The sequence below is a fragment of the Corythoichthys intestinalis genome, chromosome 7 (genome assembly GCF_030265065.1).
Source record: "Corythoichthys intestinalis isolate RoL2023-P3 chromosome 7, ASM3026506v1, whole genome shotgun sequence".
Taxonomy (NCBI): Eukaryota; Metazoa; Chordata; class Actinopteri; order Syngnathiformes; family Syngnathidae; genus Corythoichthys; species Corythoichthys intestinalis.
The window spans coordinates 22,673,694-22,695,360 of NC_080401.1; the positions used below are offsets into that span (position 1 = coordinate 22,673,694).

General features: G+C 39.5%; 3 protein-coding genes across 7 annotated transcripts in view; 1 reads left to right on the forward strand and 2 right to left on the reverse strand.

The window, feature by feature from the left end:
• Positions 1-900: 900 nt before the first annotated feature.
• On the reverse strand, positions 901-13,133 carry LOC130918627 (small conductance calcium-activated potassium channel protein 2-like). Of its 5 annotated transcripts, none has more exons than XM_057840480.1 (10): positions 12,085-13,133; positions 9,562-10,677; positions 7,057-7,458; positions 6,894-6,989; positions 4,335-4,753; positions 4,092-4,233; positions 3,011-3,121; positions 2,801-2,928; positions 1,810-1,879; positions 901-1,508 (listed from the first exon to the last, which is right to left on the reverse strand). In XM_057840480.1, exons 2-10 carry the CDS (start codon positions 10,660-10,662, stop codon positions 1,224-1,226), a joined length of 2,754 nt encoding a protein of 917 aa, XP_057696463.1. In that variant the 5' UTR covers positions 10,663-10,677; positions 12,085-13,133; the 3' UTR covers positions 901-1,223. The 5 variants fall into 5 exon arrangements, 4 of the variants coding, with proteins under 4 accessions (XP_057696463.1, XP_057696465.1, XP_057696464.1 ...); XM_057840482.1 differs by having other exon boundaries at positions 4,335-4,505; positions 4,641-4,753; positions 9,562-13,133; XM_057840481.1 differs by having other exon boundaries at positions 4,335-4,675; positions 9,562-13,133.
• Positions 13,134-13,269: 136 nt separating this feature from the next.
• On the reverse strand, positions 13,270-21,200 carry ccdc124 (coiled-coil domain containing 124). Its single transcript, XM_057840496.1, has 5 exons — positions 21,069-21,200; positions 18,689-18,866; positions 18,412-18,601; positions 18,197-18,302; positions 13,270-14,375 (listed from the first exon to the last, which is right to left on the reverse strand). Exons 2-5 carry the CDS (start codon positions 18,845-18,847, stop codon positions 14,171-14,173), a joined length of 660 nt encoding a protein of 219 aa, XP_057696479.1. The 5' UTR covers positions 18,848-18,866; positions 21,069-21,200; the 3' UTR covers positions 13,270-14,170.
• A 398-nt stretch (positions 21,201-21,598) lies between these two features.
• The window catches only part of LOC130918630 (pyroglutamyl-peptidase 1-like), a 44,488-nt gene continuing 44,419 nt past the window's right edge, over positions 21,599-21,667 (forward strand). Inside the window, exon 1 of the mRNA XM_057840490.1 lies at positions 21,599-21,648. The gene's annotated coding sequence lies outside the window, so the exon portion shown is untranslated. The remainder of the gene's footprint in view (positions 21,649-21,667) is intronic.

A 21,667-nucleotide genomic window follows, 5' to 3' on the forward strand; every position in this document is an offset into this window, starting at 1 on the left:
GAGGTAGATTAGCAGTCATGTTTAGCCTTTTCCATTTTCTAACAATTGCTGCAGTTGATTTATTCTCACCAAGCTGCTTTCCAATTACTCAACAATTATTTCTCTGCTGTCTTTCGAAAGCTGTCTGGTCTTGCCCATGGTAACAGTTGTTACTGACAGTTAACTGACTGTGGGGTGCAGAGGTGACAATTATGAGCTCAAATAGGTGGTGGGTGGGTGGTTACCCGCTGGGTAAAAGTGGACCTTTTTTAAGGTAGATTGACAGCTCTTTGAGTGTCATAATTATTGCTGGTTCTCAGGTGTACAAATACTTATGAACCCCAGTAAATTAAAAAAAAAAAAAATTTTTTTTTAATCATACCATGTGATTTCTGGATTTTTTTTTTAGATTATGTCTGTATGAGTGCAAATGCATCTATGATTGAAATTTCATACCTCTACCTATTTTCTAAGCGGGCGAACTTGCAAAATCACAAGGGATGTGAATACTTCTACTCCTCACTGTATGTGGACGTCAGGTCTTGTTTTTGTTATTACAAAAAATGGTCTCTTGCCCTGTAAATGGTCACTATGGATGCATTTGAGAAATATGGGACGTCATATTGTCACCATACAGGAAGCCCAGAATTAGCATTGAAATGATCAGACCTCAGATTTTATGAGAAATGTTTACGAACCACTCGGGTTGGATGACTTTTCTATTACATTTTCAATGGTAAACTTAAAAATCTCCCACAAATGTGGGGAACTGATAACAAATGAGGTCTGTAAATCTTTACACACAATACAACAAATTCAATTACCATTGCTAAAACTATCTCCATTTTAGTTGATAAAATTCTAGGTGAAACCAATTATAATATGAAAATTCTTGTGTCCAATAAGAAAGGTGCAAAAATCTAACTTTTCAAAAGGGTTGTATTTATTTATGTACGTTGAGGACTGTATTTTACCTTGTCAACACAAATACAAAACAAAGACAATGAAGTTCACATAGGGTAGTGGAAGCATAAATTTCTTGTCATAATGGACTTTTGGGAACAAAACAAATGGATAAATAACTCATTTTTTTCTATTCGCAGGTTTGGCATCAAGGATTTATGGGGAATTTCAAGGTGAAATTTGAGTTCAATAAAGTCAAAATGTGCACTTTGTTGTAAAATTTCCTAAATTTACCAGTCCTTTTTGCACATTTCTTTTTTTGTTCCAAAGGTTGAGGCCTATCAGCCATACGGTGTGTGAGATGAGGTTGGACCTTGACAGAGTGGCCTGGCTGGAACAGAACAACACTCAGAACTCAGGGAAGACGACAGGAAGTGCACACGGCAGGCAAGGTCATCGAGAAAATCTTTTTGTATTTTAGTTATTGCTTGAGAAAGCACATCAGGAAGTGAGTGCACGTTGAGCAGCATCGAGTCCAATTTTTCTTCAAGGGCTACAATCCTCCTGTCCAGCTCCTCATTTCGATGCTGCAGTTCCGACACCAAGTCGTACATCATGTTCTGAGTCTAGAGAATCATTGAAGATATGGGGAAAATAAACTTTTACTGGCCAATAAGATATACTGACACACCTTCAGAAACTTTAAAGGGGACACGTTACAGAAAATTCACTTTTATTTAGGGCATATTATTGTTTACCTAAGTGTCTGCTGCTACATATGGAACTCTGCAAAGCCATTGATAATTTGAAATTTAGCTGTTAGCCACTGTACATGAAGAAAAATGGAATCTGCGCTGTTTTTGTGTGGACTTGTGTGTGCTCAACAGTTTTACAGAAAGTAAAATATTATCAGTGTACTGCAAGTACCTTGGCAAGGTCAGCAATGGTGTTGGCCTGGTCAGTTAGTTTCCTCTGCTCCATTTTTACTTTACGCAGTCTTACACATGGAAAAAAAAATATCCAGCATTAATCATATTCTTGTTTTACTTGTACTTCTACTATAATATACATATGGGCAGTTCAATTTAAATTTTCAGCAAGGCTAAAGTACAGAAAATTGTAATTAACTCAATAACCTTGCAACATACTTTCCATCTGTATAGTGTACACTGTAAGTACAGTGATCCCTTGTTTTTGCGGTCATTGGGGATCAGAACCCGCCGTGATAAGTGAAACACCGTGAAGTAGCGCCCCCGCCCTTAATTTCTTTGTGTGTGTTGAATGTATTTATTCAGATTTAGCATTGGAAAGAGATGATATAATGATATGAGATAAGACATGTTTTTACCCCAAGTATAATTAAAAGAAAAAAAAAAACTTATCTATCTATATATATATAATTTTAATAAATGGTTTTTAAGCACTTCCAATGTAATAATTATGATCAGTTTTAAACATGTTAATGTCCCACCAAATTATTTAAGAGAACAAAGTCGAAAATTTTTTGCCTTTATTAAATGCTTGAGTGAATCCACTCAAATCCGCTCGAGCTGCTCACATACACACAATGAGTTGCCACGGCAACTGTTTAACAGGTTAAACGATGATTGACATATGCGGCACTTTGAAGTTTAGACTTCGAAGGATCTCTGGTATGATCAAATCTCAACGTCTGTCAATCATCAGTAACTTTAATAATCAACTCCAGTGCACTGACTGACCAAGAAAAGCAGCAGGAGGGAGACAGACGTGATCGGATCGGGACAGCTTGTCTGTATTTATTATTTTTTAATTAAAAAAAAAAAATACGCGATGGACTGAAGGCATGAAGTTTGAAGCGCGAAGTAGCGAAGGATCACTGTACATTCATGTTATACTGACTTAACCCTAGAATTTTTCATATGAGGAGTTTACCCACTGATGGATGGCTTGGAGAAATTTACGTTGATGGTGGCGTACTCTCGCATAATCAACTTTCTTCACCAGCTTAGTGTGTTTGTAAATCAGCCATGTCTCTCTCAGCACATTGGCTGCTGTGTTTTTTACCTGTGGGCAAAACAGGACTGTAATTTGAGGCTTTTAAGATTTTTATTGGTGATCATTGCATTGCGAGATAAAACACACTGACCTTTTTGTAGAGCTGAGTGTCCATCATGAAGTTATGGACGTGCTTCTCGGCTCTGGTGAGTTCTGACTTTCTTGCAACCACAGCGACCACCAAAGCTGTACAACCTGCTCCCTAATGACCGAAGCAGTGGATAATTAGACCACGTTTACTGTTTATTGTAGAGATGGTCATGTAAATACATGTTGAAAATTGAAATCTATTAACCAATTGTTTTTTTATTTGAAATGTTTAAAATTGACTCTTTCTAAAAGTTTAAAAGATCTATTTACATCATTTCTGCCTGTAGTTGTTGTGTCATAGGAGAGGTCTTCATAGACATCTTTTTGTTTTTCTTTACACCAGAAAATATTTTATTAGTACACCTTGCATGAAATTTGTTCAATTCACATTTGAAATCAGTAATTCTTTGTCTAATATTTGGAAAACTGTCAGCTATCAGTCAAACAAACTGCATGTCCAGTCAAACGAATACCGGCAACCTTGCTGAAGAAAATAAGTGGAAGGGGTAAAAAATAGTCATGCAGCAGTGGAAAAAAATGCTGGGTGCCCCAACAAAATATACATCTTTTGCTTCAAGAATATGAAGAGTGTATCCAGAGCAAATCAGAATACTACTGTCAACATTACACTGTGTGCGGATGTTAAAAACCCATATACGGTGAACAGTAAACACTTAGCTGAACAGCCCCTTAAACAATGGGATCTATGTGTGCAGCACTTCCACAGTGAGTGTAAAGTTGTATGTGAGCTTCCGGTAAATGCACAGTAACAAAACGAGTAACGTATCACTGACCTTTCCATAGAAAATGCTGAATGCCTTGCATAGAGCCAATTCATGAGAGTTAAATACCTCTCAGTATGACTGATTGCAATGCAACACGTAAATCACGCTGGCTTGTGAAAACCCGGTAACTACTGTGAACAATGGATGTCACATGGGTAACAGGATGTATCCAGTATCAGAAATGCGTGTATTACTGCCACTATAAACCCTTTGCTTGGGTATACTGCATATTGTTTTTACATAAAGTCTAACATCCATGAAGGTCTGCTACAGGTGAACGACTGCCATGAATCTCACCATGATTCCTGTTAACAGGCACACTCCTTTTCCGCAGTAAGTGTGAGGTACCATGTCACCATAGCCAATGGACAGGAAAGTAATGGAGATCAGCCACATTGCACCAAGAAAGGTGCTGGTCACCCCCTGTGCATCATGATACCTTAGGAAAACATAAAACACTTCGTAAGGTTACGACTCATTTTAGTAACATTTACAATGTGTAGGGCTTTAATAAGTGGGAAATAGGTCTATTGTTTATACCTCTCACATATGCGCACAGTCCATGCTGCGATGATCCAGCAGGATACACTGAACACCAATAGAACAGTACCAGGACAGATAGTCATCAAAGTCTTCATAACAAAACGAGTGTCAAAGCTGATCTTGTTGAGGGCACCGATGCTGCGAGACGAAGTGTCCGTAAAGAGCTTGCTGTGGAGGAGCATGACCCGGCCAATCAGGTAGAGGCGCAGAAACATAGGCACGGATAGGATAATGTCGACATCAGCGTCCGCCACCAATGTGTTATAACTGAAGGCCAGTCGAGTTGTCCAATTAAACACATACTGTCCCGGGATGGGATGGACGGCACACACGAGAATCTCCAACACAATAAAGAGAACTCTCTCAAAGGTCATGGCAATCCTCCAATCATCTGCACTGTTGTCCACCATGAAGAGCTAAGAAAAGGAAGTGTCTCTTTTATTCATTTACTTGTTCTTAGATTTCCCAGTTCCGTACGTTAGCAGTAACTTATTTATTTATTACTTGTTTGGTAGGAAGTTTTGCTGCACTTAAAAAGCTTGGGATTTTCTGTCTTCCTACTTTCTGTATTTTCTACATACGTAGATTTTTCTCCTCCCCGGTAAACCCTAATGTTGGTTGGTCACTTAATACTAGACAATACGATTTATATAGCACTTCCCCCACCAAAATACAACATATATATATAATGTCTATGTACATTAATTTCACATTGAATTTTGGATGTACAGTGCCTTGCAAAAGTATTCGGCCCCCTTGAACCTTGCAACCTTTCGCCACATTTCAGGCAAATAAAAAACTGAAAAGTGGGGCATGCAATATTATTCGGCCCCCTTGCGTTAATACTTTGTAGCGCCACCTTTTGCTCCAATTATAGCTGCAAGTCGCTTGGGGTATGTTTCTATCAGTTTTGCACATCGAGAGACTGACATTCTTGCCCATTCTTCCTTGCAAAACAGCTCGAGCTCAGTGAGGTTGGATGGAGAGTGTTTGTGAACAGCAGTCTTCAGCTCTTTCCACAGATTCTCGATTGGATTCAGGTCTGGACTTTGACTTGGCCATTCTAACACCTGGATACGTTTATTTTTGAACCATTCCATTGTAGATTTGGCTTTATGTTTTGGATCATTGTCCTGTTGGAAGATAAATCTCCGTCCCAGTCTCAGGTCTTGTGCAGATACCAACAGGTTTTCTTCCAGAATGTTCCTGTATTTGGCTGCATCCATCTTCCCGTCAATTTTAACCATCTTCCCTGTCCCTGCTGAAGAAAAGCAGGCCTAAACCATGATGCTGCCACCACCATGTTTGACAGTGGGGATGGTGTGTTCAGGGTGATGAGCTGTGTTGCTTTTACGCCAAACATATCGTTTTGCATTGTGGCCAAAAAGTTCAGTTTTGGTTTCATCTGACCAGAGCACCTTCTTCCACATGTTTGGTGTGTCTCCCAGGTGGCTTGTGGCAAACTTTAAACGAGACTTTTTATGGATATCTTTGAGAAATGGCTTTCTTCTTGCCACTCTTCCATAAAGGCCAGATTTGTGCAGTGTATGACTGATTGTTGTCCTATGGACAGACTCTCCCACCTCAGCTGTAGATCTCTGCAGTTCATCCAGAGTGATCATGGGCCTCTTGGCTGCATCTCTGATCAGTTTTCTCCTTGTTTGAGAAGAAAGTTTGGAAGGACGGCCGGGTCTTGGTAGATTTGCAGTGGTCTGATGCTCCTTCCATTTCAATATGATGGCTTGCACAGTGATCCTTGAGATGTTTAAAGCTTGGGAAATCTTTTTGTATCCAAATCCGGCTTTAAACTTCTCCGCAACAGTATCTCGGACCTGCCTGGTGTGTTCCTTGGTTTTCATAATGCTCTCTGCACTTTAAACAGAACCCTGAGACTATCACAGAGCAGGTGCATTTATACGGAGACTTGATTACACACATTTGGATTCTATTTATCATCATCGGTCATTTAGGACAACATTGGATCATTCAGAGATCCTCACTGAACTTCTGGAGTGAGTTTGCTGCACTGAAAGTAAAGGGGCCGAATAATATTGCACGCCCCACTTTTCAGTTTTTATTTTGTTAAAAAAGCTTAAATTATCCAATAAATGTTGTTCCACTTCACGATTGTGTCCCACTTGTTGTTGATTCTTGACAAAAAAATTAAATTTCATATCTTTATGTTTGAAGCCTGAAATGTGGCGAAAGGTTGCAAGATTCAAGGGGGCCGAATACTTTTGCAAGGCACTGTATATTGAATCTAAAACAAAAGGTCACATTACAATCAAAGAAAGCAAAACAACACCTTACGGCGGCATCCTGCAACAAACAATGAGTTGCCATAGTGTGTGTTTACCTGAATGTGTCTTTTTAGTCAATCTAACCATCTACTTTTTATTTGGTCACAGTTGAGCTTTAGTTTACGGATCTGACTTTGAGAGGTGGAGTACCACTTTTTTGTTTTTAATTCTAGGAACATTTGCGTCTTTTTAAAAATCAACCATGAATCAAACAATATAATTACTACAATGTGGTTAGACACGGTCACCACCTTACCTGGATTTCCCTTGCGTGGTACATGAGAATAAGACCAAGTAAAATAGCCGTAGAAACGCTGATAAGGCCTTTGAGTACATAAGAATATATCGAATCCTGTAAAAGAGGACAAACCCATTAGCATAATGAATGTAGTTCACACTTAATGTTGCAGTTTTTATACCTTACTGTAAAATCCTCTAGAAAGCTCAGTCTCAATAACCATGACAACAATGCCAAACATCCCGCAGACCAGTGCATAATCACTGAGTTGTTTGCGCTTCCCAAAAAGAGCTCTGCGCTGACCCAATCTGAAGCTGATGTCCTTCTTTTGTGGGATATTACCTTCCTCCCTGGTGTCACAATGAGCCTTACTTGTATCCTCTCTAAGGACTTTGGAGAAGGCGTCCTCCAGGAGGGTGCTGTGAAGAAGCTGCTGTCCTGGTTGGAGATCGATCAAACTGGATCTCACAGTGTCACGGCTTACGAGTGACCCCACAGCATCACCGTTGCCAAGGAGGCCACCTCCTGTGACTTCTGGGGAGGTGACATGTTTTGGAGGCGAGAGTTTGGATTCACTAAGTTGCTGAAAGAAAGGACAATCAGTATAGGACGATAGAATGAATGTAATAAAAAGGGGGGGGGGGGGGGGTTGTCTCCCTGAAGAAAACAGATTTTGCCTGCTTAGCATTGCCTGTTCAAAATATAACAAGTTATATCATATGTATAATATATAATACAGTGATCCTTCGCTACTTTGCACTTCAAACTTTGCAACCTCAGTCCATCGCAGATTTTTTTCCAATTAAAAAAATAATAAATGCAGTATTTTATAGAGCTGTCCCGATCCGATCACGTACTCTCTCACTCTCACTCCTGCCGCTTTTCTTGGTCAGGCAGTGATAATTGACAGACAGTGAAGATTTGCTCTTCCAAAGGATGCTCGTAAGCCGAAACTTCAAAAGCGCCGCATGTGTCAACAGCGTTTAACTTGTTAAACAGTTGCTGTGGCAACTCATTCTGTGTAAGTGAGCAGCTTGAGCAGATTTGAGTGGACTCACTCAATGAAGCATTTAACAAAGACAACCATTGTGGTACTTTTTTTTTCCCCAAATGGATTGGGTGTCTATTTATTCTTGTTTAAAAATAATTCGGTGGGACTGTAACACGTTTAAAACGTGTTACAGTCCCATTAATTATTACATTTGAAGTGCTTCAAAACCATTTAAAAATATATATATATACATACATATACAAGTTTTTTTGTTATTATACTTTGGGGGAAAAGTGTTTTGTATGTATCTCTGAGTAATCTGAGTAAATACATGGAAGACATAAAATACAACTAAAAAAAGGGGGGGGGGGCGTTACTTCGTAGTTTTTCACTTTTCGCGGCGGATTCTGGTCCCCATTAACCACGAAAAACGAGGGATCACTGTATATCAAGTCTTACCTATGACATATACAGTATATAGTCATATACAGTATGTTTAACACAAATATACAATCAATGATTTTATTTGTTTTAAAGCAGCGGTGTCAAACCCATAGTCGGAGGTGGACTTTTGTGGCATGGGGGGCAAAACATGTTATGACCCCGAAACGCAGTGTCGGCAATAACATTAACTTACAAGATATATGCTTGGATAGGAGTTTAGCCCATGCTCCTAAATACTGGCATCCCAGCTATGTGCGTGTGTATGCGGGCACGTTTTTCTTCCTTAGTGGAGTAGTAGACGCTGCATCTTTTTTGACTGAATATTCCAGCCAGAATCTGTCCTCAGGTGGTTTTGGCTAAGCGAAGCAAATGGGCGTCTGTAAGGTGCTAGTCACATGGTATGTTCGAAAAATCATTTTGACCCAGTATAAATATACTTTTCTGTTCATTTCATTCACAGTATAAATATACTTTTCTGCTCATTTCATTCATTTTTGTTGTTTGTTTTACTGCTTTACAACTTTTATAGACAACATTTTACCGGCAAAGTCTCAATTTTAAATTCATATACACTGTAGGGCATTCAATTACATGCAATGACATTTTCGGCCACCAGAGGGGGTTATGCCCACGTGCCACCCCCTTAATCTCCGCGTATGATCACACCGGTCCTCAAAGGGTTGCAGTGGGTGCTGGATTTCATTCCAACCAAACAAGATGAATACCTTTTCACCAAGCTGGTATCTTACAAGTGTAATCAATTGATTGCTGTCAAGTGCTGCTTGTTTTAGCAGAAACCTCATTGGTTGAACTGTTTGTGCTGGATCTGTTGGAACAAAGACCAGGACCCACTGCACCCCTTTGTGGAATCGGTTTGACACCCCTGTTCTAGAGTTATCCTGAATAAAAACATACAAATTCAGTTTGACCCTGTGAACCTTGACCTTCGACCTCATTACCCCAAAATGTAATCTCTTACATTTCATATTTCAATAATGTTGTGCAAGTTCGAAAATAACTCCTTTATACGTTCTTGAGTTAGCTTGAACACAAACGGAACTAAATACAACCGCCCCCTTCCAAAAGGTTTCAACCACAAGCGGAGGTACTTGAAATAAAGTAAATGTATCCACCATTTATATGTCATGACAAATAGGTAATGGTTAAGAAGCTTTTGTTGGCAAGCCTGTCTGCCCATTCACATTCTAGTCAGCACAGATTTCAGCATATACATTTATATAAATCATGTACCTGACTGTATCGTGTCCTTGTCGCTCCCTCTAGAAAGTCTTGATGGTCAAGTGAGCTATACTGGCTGGTGGAAAAGGACTGCATACTATGGTTATTTGCTGGTGTAGAAGACCTCTTGAAACAGGATGTCCTGGTCACATGGTTGGATGAGAGATGGCCACATTTGAGGATGACAGGGTGATCTTCCCGAGACTTCCAGTATTCACCATCGCTGACAGAGTAACGTGCGCGTTGCTTGTCATGATCCTGAAGCTTTTCTCCCCAGTTGGGCTCACTACTCACGATAGGCTGAGAATGTCGGGAAGTTTTCCTGTATTTCTCTGGAAATTCATCGGGGGAAAGAGGGATGTTGAAGTTTGAATTGGCATCTGTGAAATGATTGCAAGTTTGTTGTTGGAAAAGAGGCTTTTGTTCATTTTGGGTGCTAAATTGAGCCGTGAAACTACCACTTGAATGCTTGTTTGCAAATTTTAAGACATCCCTTTGATTTGTTTTGTGTGGAAAAACCTGGCCACTGTCAGAAAGTTGTGCGCTTGGAGAGAATAAGTGTGACTTGGATGTACTTGAAAGACTTGTTTTGTGCAAAAGGCAACTCTGAAGTGAAGTGTGATTTGACAGTGGTTGAAAGGCTGATATTTCTGAATGTTGCTGCTGTGCATCAGGACAGGAACAAACACATGTGTCATTGCGGTTTGGATGTCTCATGTCAGTGCCTGGTCTTTGAGCTGTTGAGGAGCCAGAAGCAGCTTCTTCACTGCTAACTTGACCACGAAGAAACAGCCAATCCCGATTCCTCAGCTGTGATATCGTCATGTCTTCTTTTTGAAGCTGTGACTTCAGAGGAGAAACATTCGGGGATGGAATGACTCCATTGGAAGTTCCGTGGATCACAGAAGGAGCACAACAAAGATTTTTATCCTGAGTTGGTGTAGTCATTCCCCTTACTGTTTCTGAGTATTCTTCATGCATCCCCTCAGCTTGTTTGGTCAGGTGCGATGGATGTCTCGAGGTGATACTATCATGATCATCATCACGGAACATTTGACCTGTTGTGTCGAGGCGCCGTGTTGCATTGGTGGGTTTAACCAGAATTAACCTCATGGTATCCCTGTAAAGCTGAGACGCAATGACAAGGTTGATATGGAAAGAAATTAATTATGCTGTGTGTTTACATGTACTAGAGTCTACTTTTAACCCATCACAGAACACTGACATGTGATAAATACATAAACTTTGACCATTTTCTATTGCGTGTGGGTGTGGGTGAAGATGATAGACATTTAACTTTTGTCAAAACAAATGGGGGAAAGAAATGAATTAAGTCATTTAGGATTGTTATTATTCTAGGAGGTATTTTCATTATTTGTCATGCAACTAGTCTTTTGACACTTTACATATCATATTCAGCTAGTATACTGTGTACATGTCCATTAAATAACTCCCTTTAACACAATTTCTGACCAGGACATTCAGTAGAGCAGAAAGTGGGGTGCTTAGGGTGCTGCAGCACTCCCTGGTGTTGGGAGGAAAAAAGCTGTTTTGGTAAAAATTTGAAGGAAAAAAAAAAACAAAAAAAAAACATTAAAACAATAGCGTATTTAACTTTGGGGATTAAATATATATGTTGAAAAAGTTTTTTTTTTTTTTTTGTTAATAACACCACTTGACAACTTGCTGTTGGCAGAGGAGGTGTTCACATGGCACAAAAACGAATGAGCAATTTTTTCTTTACAAAAACAGCAATATTTTCTAAAAATCAATTTGAGGTCAAAAATGAAAATGATTGTCTTTTTTACCTTTAAATAGGTAAGACATGCTTACATTATAGCCATATTATTGTTTGTGGTTGCTGTTGAACTGCCGCTGTGCAAAGCGCTATTGGATATTCATGTGCAATTCATTTTAGTGTTGTGAAAAGGGGGCGTTAAACCGAGACATGTTGGCTCTTTTAGTTTTCAAATGTGTTCGTCTAGTTGCAGGGATTTGCATTATAATACACATGCACTTTTATTTCCAATATAAAAACTCCAACACACACTGTAGGTGAAATAACACGCTGTCTTTGTAGTAGCCTAGTAGTAGTACGTAAACTATCCAGCATGCGTGTGTGCTGCCATTGTGCATACCTTGTATGGAGAAAACATGTGAGCATGACAAATTTGGACTATTGTGATTCTTTTGCTTAACACTCATTTAAAAAAACTAAGAAAATGGACCTGTCAATTTATTCCATACAGCTGTTTCTTAACAACAATTGGGCAAAATAAATCATTACCGTGTAACAGTATAAATTACAATTCTGCATATTTAAGAAACCATTATCTTTAGCTAACTGAGTTAGGGTCTTGTAAACAACATTTCAGATAAACATTTATACAAAAGGCCAGTGTGGGAAATTTGAAAATGAATTAAGTATGTGATAAGATGCACTAAAATTTGGAATTGCCACTGTTTCAGTCGAATTTTGAAAAACTAATTGAATCACAATCCCCATTAAACCCACCAAAGAAAAATAATCCTTACCGTCTTTGTGATATTTTTCTGCAGAGTAGTGGAGGGTTCCTGCTTGGAAGTCCTCCAGAACCAAAGTGCTCAGAAGAGGCGAGGGAATGAGTGCTTCCTCCTCCGGTGTGCACACTTGATCAAGGTACTTTGGAAACGGTCTCCTTTGAAAGTAATAATTAGAATTCAGTGTGAAGAAAGGATAAGGGCAGCTGGCCTAGTAGAGGGTTGCCATGCAAATGCATGGAAGTGGGCGGGAATGGCGACAGGTTAAGATGTAAGCAATAGCCTGCATCAGACTGGACACACCGTGAAAGTATAAGATCACAAGCCCCAGCTCAAAGACATCAGCGCTTCCACTGATCAGCAGAACCACCTTGCTTTCAAAGCAAAGTGGCAAATAAAAGATCAGTTGCACTCGTCATTGATGCTCGGCTGTTCAAAGGCCATTGCCAGAATCTCTTATCTGCCCCGACACAAGCGTAAGGCTGGACAAAAGTGTCCATTATTAAATCGGCTTGTGAATGCATCAGACTGATGAGAACAAGGACTTCTCACGATGAGCAAATGTTACCACCAAAGCAGTTATTTGCACCCAGAGATAAATTCCAAACTACTGTACATCTATCACTGTTATCAAATTCAAAGGGACTAAAAAAGTTGTGTTTTTGTTTAACTCTGGAAAACATGTTCATTTTGAAGACCAAATTTGAATTCACTCCTCTTTCAGTGCCATTGAAAATGATAGGCATCCAATCATGTGGCTTTAAAAAAATTTTTTTTTTAAAAACTCTTTAAATGAGGTTGTCACAATTGGACTTCCCATCTATTTAAACTGGGAGTTTAAACAGGTGGGATGTCTAACCACGTCAATGGAAGCCAACGGGTTAAACTCAAAAGATTTTTCATTGATTGCTTTTTTTGGGATGAGGCAAAGCTACAAAGCCTGCAAGTCTGCTGACTCTGCAGCTTTGTGTTTGGTTGTTGCCGTGCTGTAAAAACAAAACGGAAATCCTTTTGTGGGTGACAGCAACGTTTTAGCTGACCCAATGTAAACACATTCAGAATGTGTGTCCATGTTTATTATAAATTATATTTCCTTCAATATTTGAATGAAAATCATCTTTTTTCGGCCAAAGTTTGTGTCAAGAAAATCAAAACCGTCTAACCAAGCTGTCTCACTAAATCTTGACTCATACAGCAGAATCAATTCAGATGTCATCATCCATTTTAATATCAGGGAAAATGAAAACTTAAAAATCGCAGCACACCAATGGCCACACAATCTATTGGTTATGAAGGATGCTCCATTCAGGCACCCTAGTGTGCAGTTAGCATAAAGGGTCAACATCAAAAACAGATGATTGAAAATTGAAAAAAAAAAGTTGCTGGCAAGAACTGAAAATTCTTCTGTTAATAGGAATCACAGAGTAACAAAAAAATAACTTTTGTCCTAACGGGCACACTGCATGAAGAAATGATGTTTACTAGTTGCTTCACGTCAACTTTAGTGTTCATGTGAAATTCAACCTGTTAAAACAAAGTCATTAGAATGTCATGTTACGTTATTAGTCTTTAACATTTTGGTGATGAACAATTTTTTGTCCAAGTACCTTTCACACTAATCAAAGTGTCCATCTAAATTGCCCATTTCTCACCTTTAACAAATCAGGATATTGAAATTTACCAGCAAATTTTACAGCTTCGTAAGTGTAAAAGAGGCACACGACACTTAAGGACATTAGTGTGAAGTTCGGAACAGAGTGGGACATCCGACTCATTTTCCCTATCCTGTTGCCTGGAAGTAAATGGAGCTGTTTGACATGAGTACGGTACATGTCACACCAGACATGGGCATAAATTATATGAATGAGGGGAGATATGAATGAGGGGAGCTGGACCAATTGTCAAGAATGTTTGTCTTAGATGAATTCTGAACGGAAAGCAGTGTGAAAAGGGCTGAAGTATGAAAACGAACAAAATAACATTCTGTTGGGCAACACTCAATTTGGGATGAATGATGAGTTTGCACTAAAAGTCTCCAAGATGCATAAGAGTTTCCGATTGGAGTTTAACACTGTCAGGGAATAGAGGACAGTCAGTGCCTTCACTTTGAGTTGTAAGCAGCAAACTTTTGATTCAGGGGATTCTCTGGAGATTTCATCCACTCCTTTTTCAGCAGCTGCTTTAACTGAGACAATCGCATGTTGGGGTTTTCCATCTTCAAACGAGGCATGTTGGCCTCCTCGTACGCCGTGAAAGCCGCTTTCATCCGGCGTTCCGGGTGGCGATCTAGGTCTTCAGGAGCAATGCTGAAAGATAGGAACGTTGGCGACATTAAACATGCCTTCGAGTCACTTCCAAATGTGCAAAATTGACCCCGATTCCGATGAAAGCCAGCAAAGGCCTGATTTGATCTTGGGGGAAAAGATACAGTAGTACCTCTACTTACAGGAAAATATTGCCTTGTTACGAAATAAATTTCAAGATAGGAAACGTAAAAATACAGTATGGGCTGCTACTCGCAGCTCCCCGAGTTTACTGAACATACTTATAGCTGCTCCGCCATTGGCTAGTTCCTAGAATCTTCCTGGCATCCAATTGGCTATGAGGGACCTCTAATGTATGTGTATGCGTGTATCCAAGCAACCTCTTCATTTGCCCTTCCGGCCATGAGGGGGCTTTACTCTAGTTTTTTACATTATGCACAATGCTTATGTTTATTGTGCAATGATCTGATTGGAACATGTATTTGTTAAATGTTTTGATGCAGTTTTATGCTTTATAAAAGATTTAGTCATGTGAAAAAAATACACCCCATTAAATATTCAGTTCTCTATTAAGAATTGTTCACATATCATTGTCTGATCTTGTTTTTCTTTATCCTTAGAAAAGTGATTTAATTGCAGGTAAACAACAAAAATGAACATTGTTTTACTCATTAAACCAAATATATAAACAAAAATGCATATTCTAACAGAGGAAAAAGTTAGGGTGTTCTACCACCTAATAGCTAGTGTTACCCCCTTTGGCTGAAATAACTTCAGTCAGACGCATTTTGTAGCCATCTATCAGTCTTTGACATCGGTCTGAGGAAAGTTTGCCCCACTCCTCAACGCAGAATACTTTCAGCTGTGGGATGTTTGAGGGGTTTCTTACATGTACAGCCAGTTTCAAGTCACCCCACAGCATCTCAACGGGATTACGAGCTGGTTTTTAACTTGGCCATTCCAGGACTCTCCATTTCTTACTTTTCAGCCAGTCCTTTGTGGATTTACTGATATGTTTTGGGTCATTGTCATGTTGCAGGGTCCAGTTTCGCTTCAGCTTAAATTTTTTCCACAGATAAGCTAATATGTTCCTTAAGCACCCTCTGATACGCGATAGAATTCATGGTGGATTCTTTGATGGTGAGCTGGCCAGGACCTGTTGTAGCAAAGCATCCCTAAACCAATAGACTTTCCACCTCCATGCTTCACAGTTGGCATGAGCTTCTTTTCCTGGAATGCTGTATTGGGTTTACGCTAAACATTCCTCTGTTCTGGTGTCCAAATCAGGGGTCACGTTAACCGGATATTTTCCGTCGTTGACCGGTTTTTTAAAACGGTGACGGAAAAAACTGAAGTCCGTCCGTCATTTTGACAGGTTGCAATTCACACCCCAGACCACAGGGTGGCGAGTTAGCATATTAATTAGCTATTGTCTCTCTCAATGCATGACGTCGTTGGCTCTTCTGTCAGAATATTGTAGCGTCACCGGGGTCTGGCGGCGGCACCGTGATTGACACATCAACGCGAGGTTCTTATTGGTGCACCCAGTGTGCCAGCGCGTCATCCAATTGATGGACAAGATTGCCGCCTGTTTATAGACCCCAATCACATGACGTCACAACTTCGCCCCCCTGACCGGAGCCGCCATATTGTGTGTCAGCTCGTCATGTTTACACATTACCGCTACGTACGTGCCTCCTATTACGGCGTGTTTTTCTGCTCATTAATATTAATAATCAAAATGGTGAAGGCGTGTGTGGCGGTTGGTTGCTGTAACAGAGAAGATAGACGGAGAGACTTGAAGTTCTACCATATTCTGAGAGACCCGAAGATGAGAGCGAGATGGACTGCTGTAATTCGACAAGAAATCTGGGCACCAAACGATCACCACAGACTATGTAGTAGTCTTTTTATATCTGGTAAGATGCATTTAATATATATTTAGAAGATTTTGGGCTGACAACCACAATTAAGATCATTGTGTGACGTTGGCGATTGGGGTCTATATCGTTGCCTCTTTTTCTTTGGGGGCGGAGTTGTTGGCGGTAAGCAGAGTAAAAAGGGAGAAAAATACCACGACTTCCGTGTCTAATTTTTCGCCGCCAAGCAAGCGTTACAATATTAATTAAAAATGAATGAATACTAAATACTATTGAATATGTCATCATTATCATTTTAAAAATTTAAGTGACGGGTAAAAATAGACTATGACCGGATTTTTATGACCCTGTCAGTCAAAATGACAGACAACGAAAATGTCTAGCGCAACCTCTGGTCCAAATAATTCAATTTTAGATTCATCTGTCCAAAGAACATTATTCCAGAAGTCCTGGTCTTTGTCTACATTCACTCTGGCAAACTTCAGTCTGGCCTTCATGTTCTTCCTGGAGAGCAAAGGTTTCCTCCTTGCACATTCCCATGAAGGTTAAACTGGTGAAGTCTCTTTCTGATTGTAGAGGCATGCACTTTCACATCAACAGTAGCAAGAGCCTGCTGTAGGTCCAGTGATGACATTTTCAGGTTTTTGGAGACTTCTTTTAGCATCTTGCGGTCTGCTCTCGGGGATGAACTTGCTTGGACGGCCAGACCTGGGCATGTTGGCAGCTTTTTCGAATGTCCTCCACTTGCTTAGAATATTTGCGGACAGTGGAATAGTTGATTTTATATTCTTTTGAGATCTTTTTAAATCCCTTACCAGACTCATAAGCGTCTACAATCTTCTTTCTGAAGGCCTCAGACAGCTCCTTTGATGTCACCATGGTGTTTTCTCCCTCACTTCAACAGTCTGGGGCACACTAACTAAATATGAGGTTTAAATAAGGCAAGCCCCCTTCAAAACACTGGGTAATGATGTTCTAATCATGTGCACTTCATGTGATACCCCTGTGTATGATTTTAGCCATTTTAAGTGGGATTGAATGTGGGGGGGTTCCTAATTTATTCCTCAACAGAAATTACATTTATTTAAAATAAATTTTTACAGAAAGTTATCAAAATCTTTTGTTTCAGTTTTAATTGTTTAGTTTTTAAAGTGAGTCTGTAAAGATTGTTCAAATTGATATTAAATATCCAGATGACTAAATATGTTAGAAAACACACCGGCTTCCATAGGGTGTTCTAATTTTTTTCACATGACTGTATATCTGAATTTGGGGGGGGGGGGGGGGGGGTCATGGAACGGATTAGGGCATTTACACGGAAAACACATCTCTACTTACGGAATTTTCAGTTTATGAAATTACTCCCAGAACCAATTAATTTAGTAAGTACCACTGTATCCTCAAAAACGTATCTTGTGGTGTGGCTTGTGTTAACAGTTATTTTAAATAGTAAACCTGTTAAATATTTCCCATGCCAAATCTTCTTGAGTGTTCATCAATAAGTTCAGCTGAGCCTAAGACTCAGTGATCTTAATGTGAAATGGAACGATGAAACGATTAGGAAGCGACCTTAAATCTGTGCTTTTCCATTTGATCCGCAAACATGAAAAGAAAGAAACTATATAAGAGTAGAGAATGAACAAACACTACATGTTTAAAACACACACATAATTGAATGAACACAGTACAATTCAGTCATTTTAGTTGATGAAAATACAGAAATTAGCCTTGTTGAAAGCGACAGAAAATATAAGCCTTCATGATCGTTCGGAGATGGAGAGATTTGACCTGCTCTTGGTCCAAGAAATTTACATGTGCATATATTAGTTCTGTATGATATGACGATACAGTATATATGATCGACATGATTGGCCCTTATACCCTTTAATTTTTCTGAGAAAATTTGGACACCCCTGCCAAGAAAGCACTCTATAAAAATAGTGTCATTATTAATATGACTGTGTACAATAAAAATATTGTTACCTTAGCACAGCAATGGCATCTTCTACTGTTCTAGCTTCCACCGTTCCTTCCTCCAGAATAATTCTATTTACGTTTTCCACAAGTGGAATCTCCAGATGACTCTTGTCTGTTGATTAAAATTTGGATTTGTTGTATCAAAGTGTTAGATGAAGGAACATTAGATATCTATAAAACTATTATCTTCACTTGTTCTTGCACATGGTATTCAAGTTTACCTTTTGGCTTGAGCTGCTGAGGCGGTGGGACACTGTGAATAGCCTCCTCTATCTGGGCCCGGGTCACCTTTCCACCACTTCCTCCCTCCTTCTGAGCTTTGCCTTTTATCCTGGCATTCTCCTCATCCAATAGTCGCTGGGATTCCTTTTTCCTCTCCAAGACCTCCAACCTCTTTTTCTCCTTGTCGTCCTGCAAAGCCAAAATGTAAATTCAAACAACAGTCAAACACGGGGAGCATGAGTATAAGGTGTGCTACACATCATTCTCAGTGCCGACCTTCCGCTGTTCTTTTTTGAGTACATGTTTGTCTGTTTCCTGCCACAACGCATCATCCTCTTCCTGCTTCTTGCGAGCATCTGCCACTGCCTTGGCCTCAGCCTTGCGGGCTCTGGCTGTGGCCGCCTTGGAGTTCTCGCCCTGGAACTTCTTCGGCATCCCAGCAGCCGCTTTTCAGCTAATACGAGAGAAGATACCATCAAAATGTACACAGTAAGGATGTAACAATACTGTTGTTTTATATTGAACCTTTCGATACGCCCTCTTCGATTCAATACGCAAAAACATTCGATCCAAATGAAAAGCTCCCAAAATGTATTTTCCGAAATTATTTTTGTCGTCTCTCTCGCTAAAATGTCCGGCGCAGCTTTGCCTTGAAAAAGTTAAGAGCGCTGTACTTCAAACTCGTCCTGTTCATGAAAGTTGATTGTCAAATGCCGGTGTTGTGTAGTAATGAGCAGACGTGACTTCTGTGGTGTTTGTTAACTTTTTTTAATGCCTGAAAACACTCCCGCGCACACACTAGATATCCTCATATCATACCAGAGTGATAATGGGACGCGTAGTTCATATACTAAGTCGATGAATTAAAAACAGCCATGACGGAATGGAAGTTAAGCAGGCCAAATCAATCGATACGAGTGACTATAGATAATGCTGCAAACATTGTTAATTCAGTACGTAACACGGATGGACTCGGACTACAAATAGGATGTTTTTCTCATGTGGTAAACATACCTGATAAGAGAGTAATAGCAATCAACAGGGTGCCCCGCCTCACTTTACAAACAGTAAAAATTGTTCTCAGCACTTTTATACAAAAATTTCTTCAGATCAGTAGGAAGTAAGCACATAAATATTATGCACTATAATGCATGTTTATATAATGGCATTGTTATTTTTACTTGTTAGCAAAATAGAAAAAAAAAAAAAAAACATGCATTTTTTTGTTTCAGAGCATTAAATGTATTGAATCGAATCAAAAATTGTGTCCCTCATATCGAAAATCGTACCAAATCATGACTTAACTGTATCAGTACGACCCCCCCCCCCCCCCCCCCCCGGTCATTGCTCAGTGAGATGGAAGTGAGTCTGTTGTGAACTTTTTTTCTCCCATCGAAGAAAACAAAGGCTTCACCTTCTACACCAGGACAGATAATTTTCTCCAGGATATTTTGCAGACTATTCTCCAGGATATTTTGCAGACTATTTTTATACCTATACAGACGGTAGTAGCATAGAAGAGGAGGGCCAACCGACATGTAAAACATGTTTGCAGATAAGGATGTCCACGATCCGATCACGTGATCGGGCCATCTTTCAGAGGATCGTAATTGGGTGAAAAGTATGGGGTTTTTAAATTAAAAAAAATTTCCTCCACATTTTTAAGGGCTAAAAGGTAACAACAAATACACAAATACAACGGCATTGCCAAAACAAACAAAAATATATTTTATAAAAGCAGAAGAGGAAGTACTGATAACAGTACGGTACTGTAACTTTAGAACTTTTGTTCAAATTAAGAAATAGATTTTAAAAAAGTTAAAAAATACTTTTTCTGTCGGTATCAGATCAGGACTCAAAATCAGGTGACTCAGACTCAGGTGCAAAAATATGCGATCGGCACATCCCTATTTGGGGACTGTGGCTGCCAGAGGAGGCAATACCTCCAATATGATTTTGCATTTATGTGAACACCAAAATTAAAGGTCAGTAAACGCTGACATGAACATTTCCCATTAGCTATGATAGTTAACTCCAGCATGTTTAGTGTGTCTAGCGGTGGTAAAACATTGTAAGCTTGTTAACGAGGCAGACAACGAGGCTAATTAGCATGCCAAAACTAGTTTATTCTCAAACAATAGCCTACTTTTGTTTAAGTCTTCCGCCATTGTAAACATCTGTTCAAAATAACATTTTCATGATACAGCATGTGGTGTTTTTTTTTCTCTCTGGCGACGGTGTTAAGAGAGACTGTGATTGTATAATGTAAACACGTTCGATATAACTGGTCAATATAGCGAACGTTAATGTATATATTTGTGTCATGTATTATATTTTAACGATTCAATGAATCTACGCACGTTATAATGCGAAAATTAGAATGGTCATTGCCTGATTGCATTGTGGCAAAAATATGGCGGACATTTTTCTCAACATAATAGTCCAACAAACAGCCAGATAGATATAATCTCGTTTTCATTTTTACTATGAAGGACAGCAGTTCTATTCAATGTAGAAATGGAGCTAATGCTAGCGGAAGTTAAGATGAATAAACATGTTGTTTATAAATTGTCACTTTACTTTCGTGTTGACGCAAATATGGGGAAGACGACAATAAATGAACAAAGAAAACATACAGGAATCTAATGTTTCATACCTGTACGAGACGAACTGTAGGTCGTAACTTGATGTGATGTTTCGAAGAGACATCTGCCACTTCCTCGCGGCGCACTTTGATGACGTATAACAGCATCAACTGCGGCGGCTTTTCTGCAATAGTTATTTAACTATATTCAGTTATGGAATACAGAATAAGACACGAAATTGGTAATTCATATTCTGAAATACAGTCAAAAATCTTGTTTAACCCTAAGCACGCCCTGATTATTTCATAACAGCTGATTAGAAAAGGTGATTTGACAATGGATTGAGGCAATATTGAGTTTACTTATTGTGTTGGGTTTGTGGCAGAGAGGAATGCAGCAGCAGTCTGATAGGAAAAAGATAAGCGGGGGAGGGGCTTTCATATCACAACAGCAACGTGCAAGCAAGTCCAGGCGACAGTACTGTAGTTCAAAAATAACATTAACTTAAAAAGAAAACTCGGCAACGTCCACGAAAAACGTCACAGACACTAAAAGGCATGTGTCGTCAAATTAATGTCGTGTGTATTGTGGAAGATCACAGCCGCGCACATATAGACCTCACATCCCTCAGACATTTGCTACTGAATCAAGGTAGGGTCCTAAGTGCTGC

Excerpts from the sequence above, each read along its gene's own strand:
- LOC130918627 (XM_057840480.1), bottom strand. The coding sequence starts at position 10,662 with ATGAGGTTAATTCTGGTTAAACCCACCAATGCAACACGGCGCCTCGAC. Across the intron at positions 6,990-7,056 it reads CTAGAGGATTTTACAGTAAG|GATTCGATATATTCTTATGT; the intron begins GTATAAAAACTG and ends CCTCTTTTACAG. Across the intron at positions 1,509-1,809 it reads CCATTGCTGACCTTGCCAAG|ACTCAGAACATGATGTACGA; the intron begins GTACTTGCAGTA and ends ATGATTCTCTAG.
- ccdc124 (XM_057840496.1), bottom strand. The coding sequence starts at position 18,847 with ATGCCGAAGAAGTTCCAGGGCGAGAACTCCAAGGCGGCCACAGCCAGA. Across the intron at positions 18,602-18,688 it reads TCAAAAAAGAACAGCGGAAG|GACGACAAGGAGAAAAAGAG; the intron begins GTCGGCACTGAG and ends TTGGCTTTGCAG. Across the intron at positions 18,303-18,411 it reads TCAGCAGCTCAAGCCAAAAG|ACAAGAGTCATCTGGAGATT; the intron begins GTAAACTTGAAT and ends TTTAATCAACAG.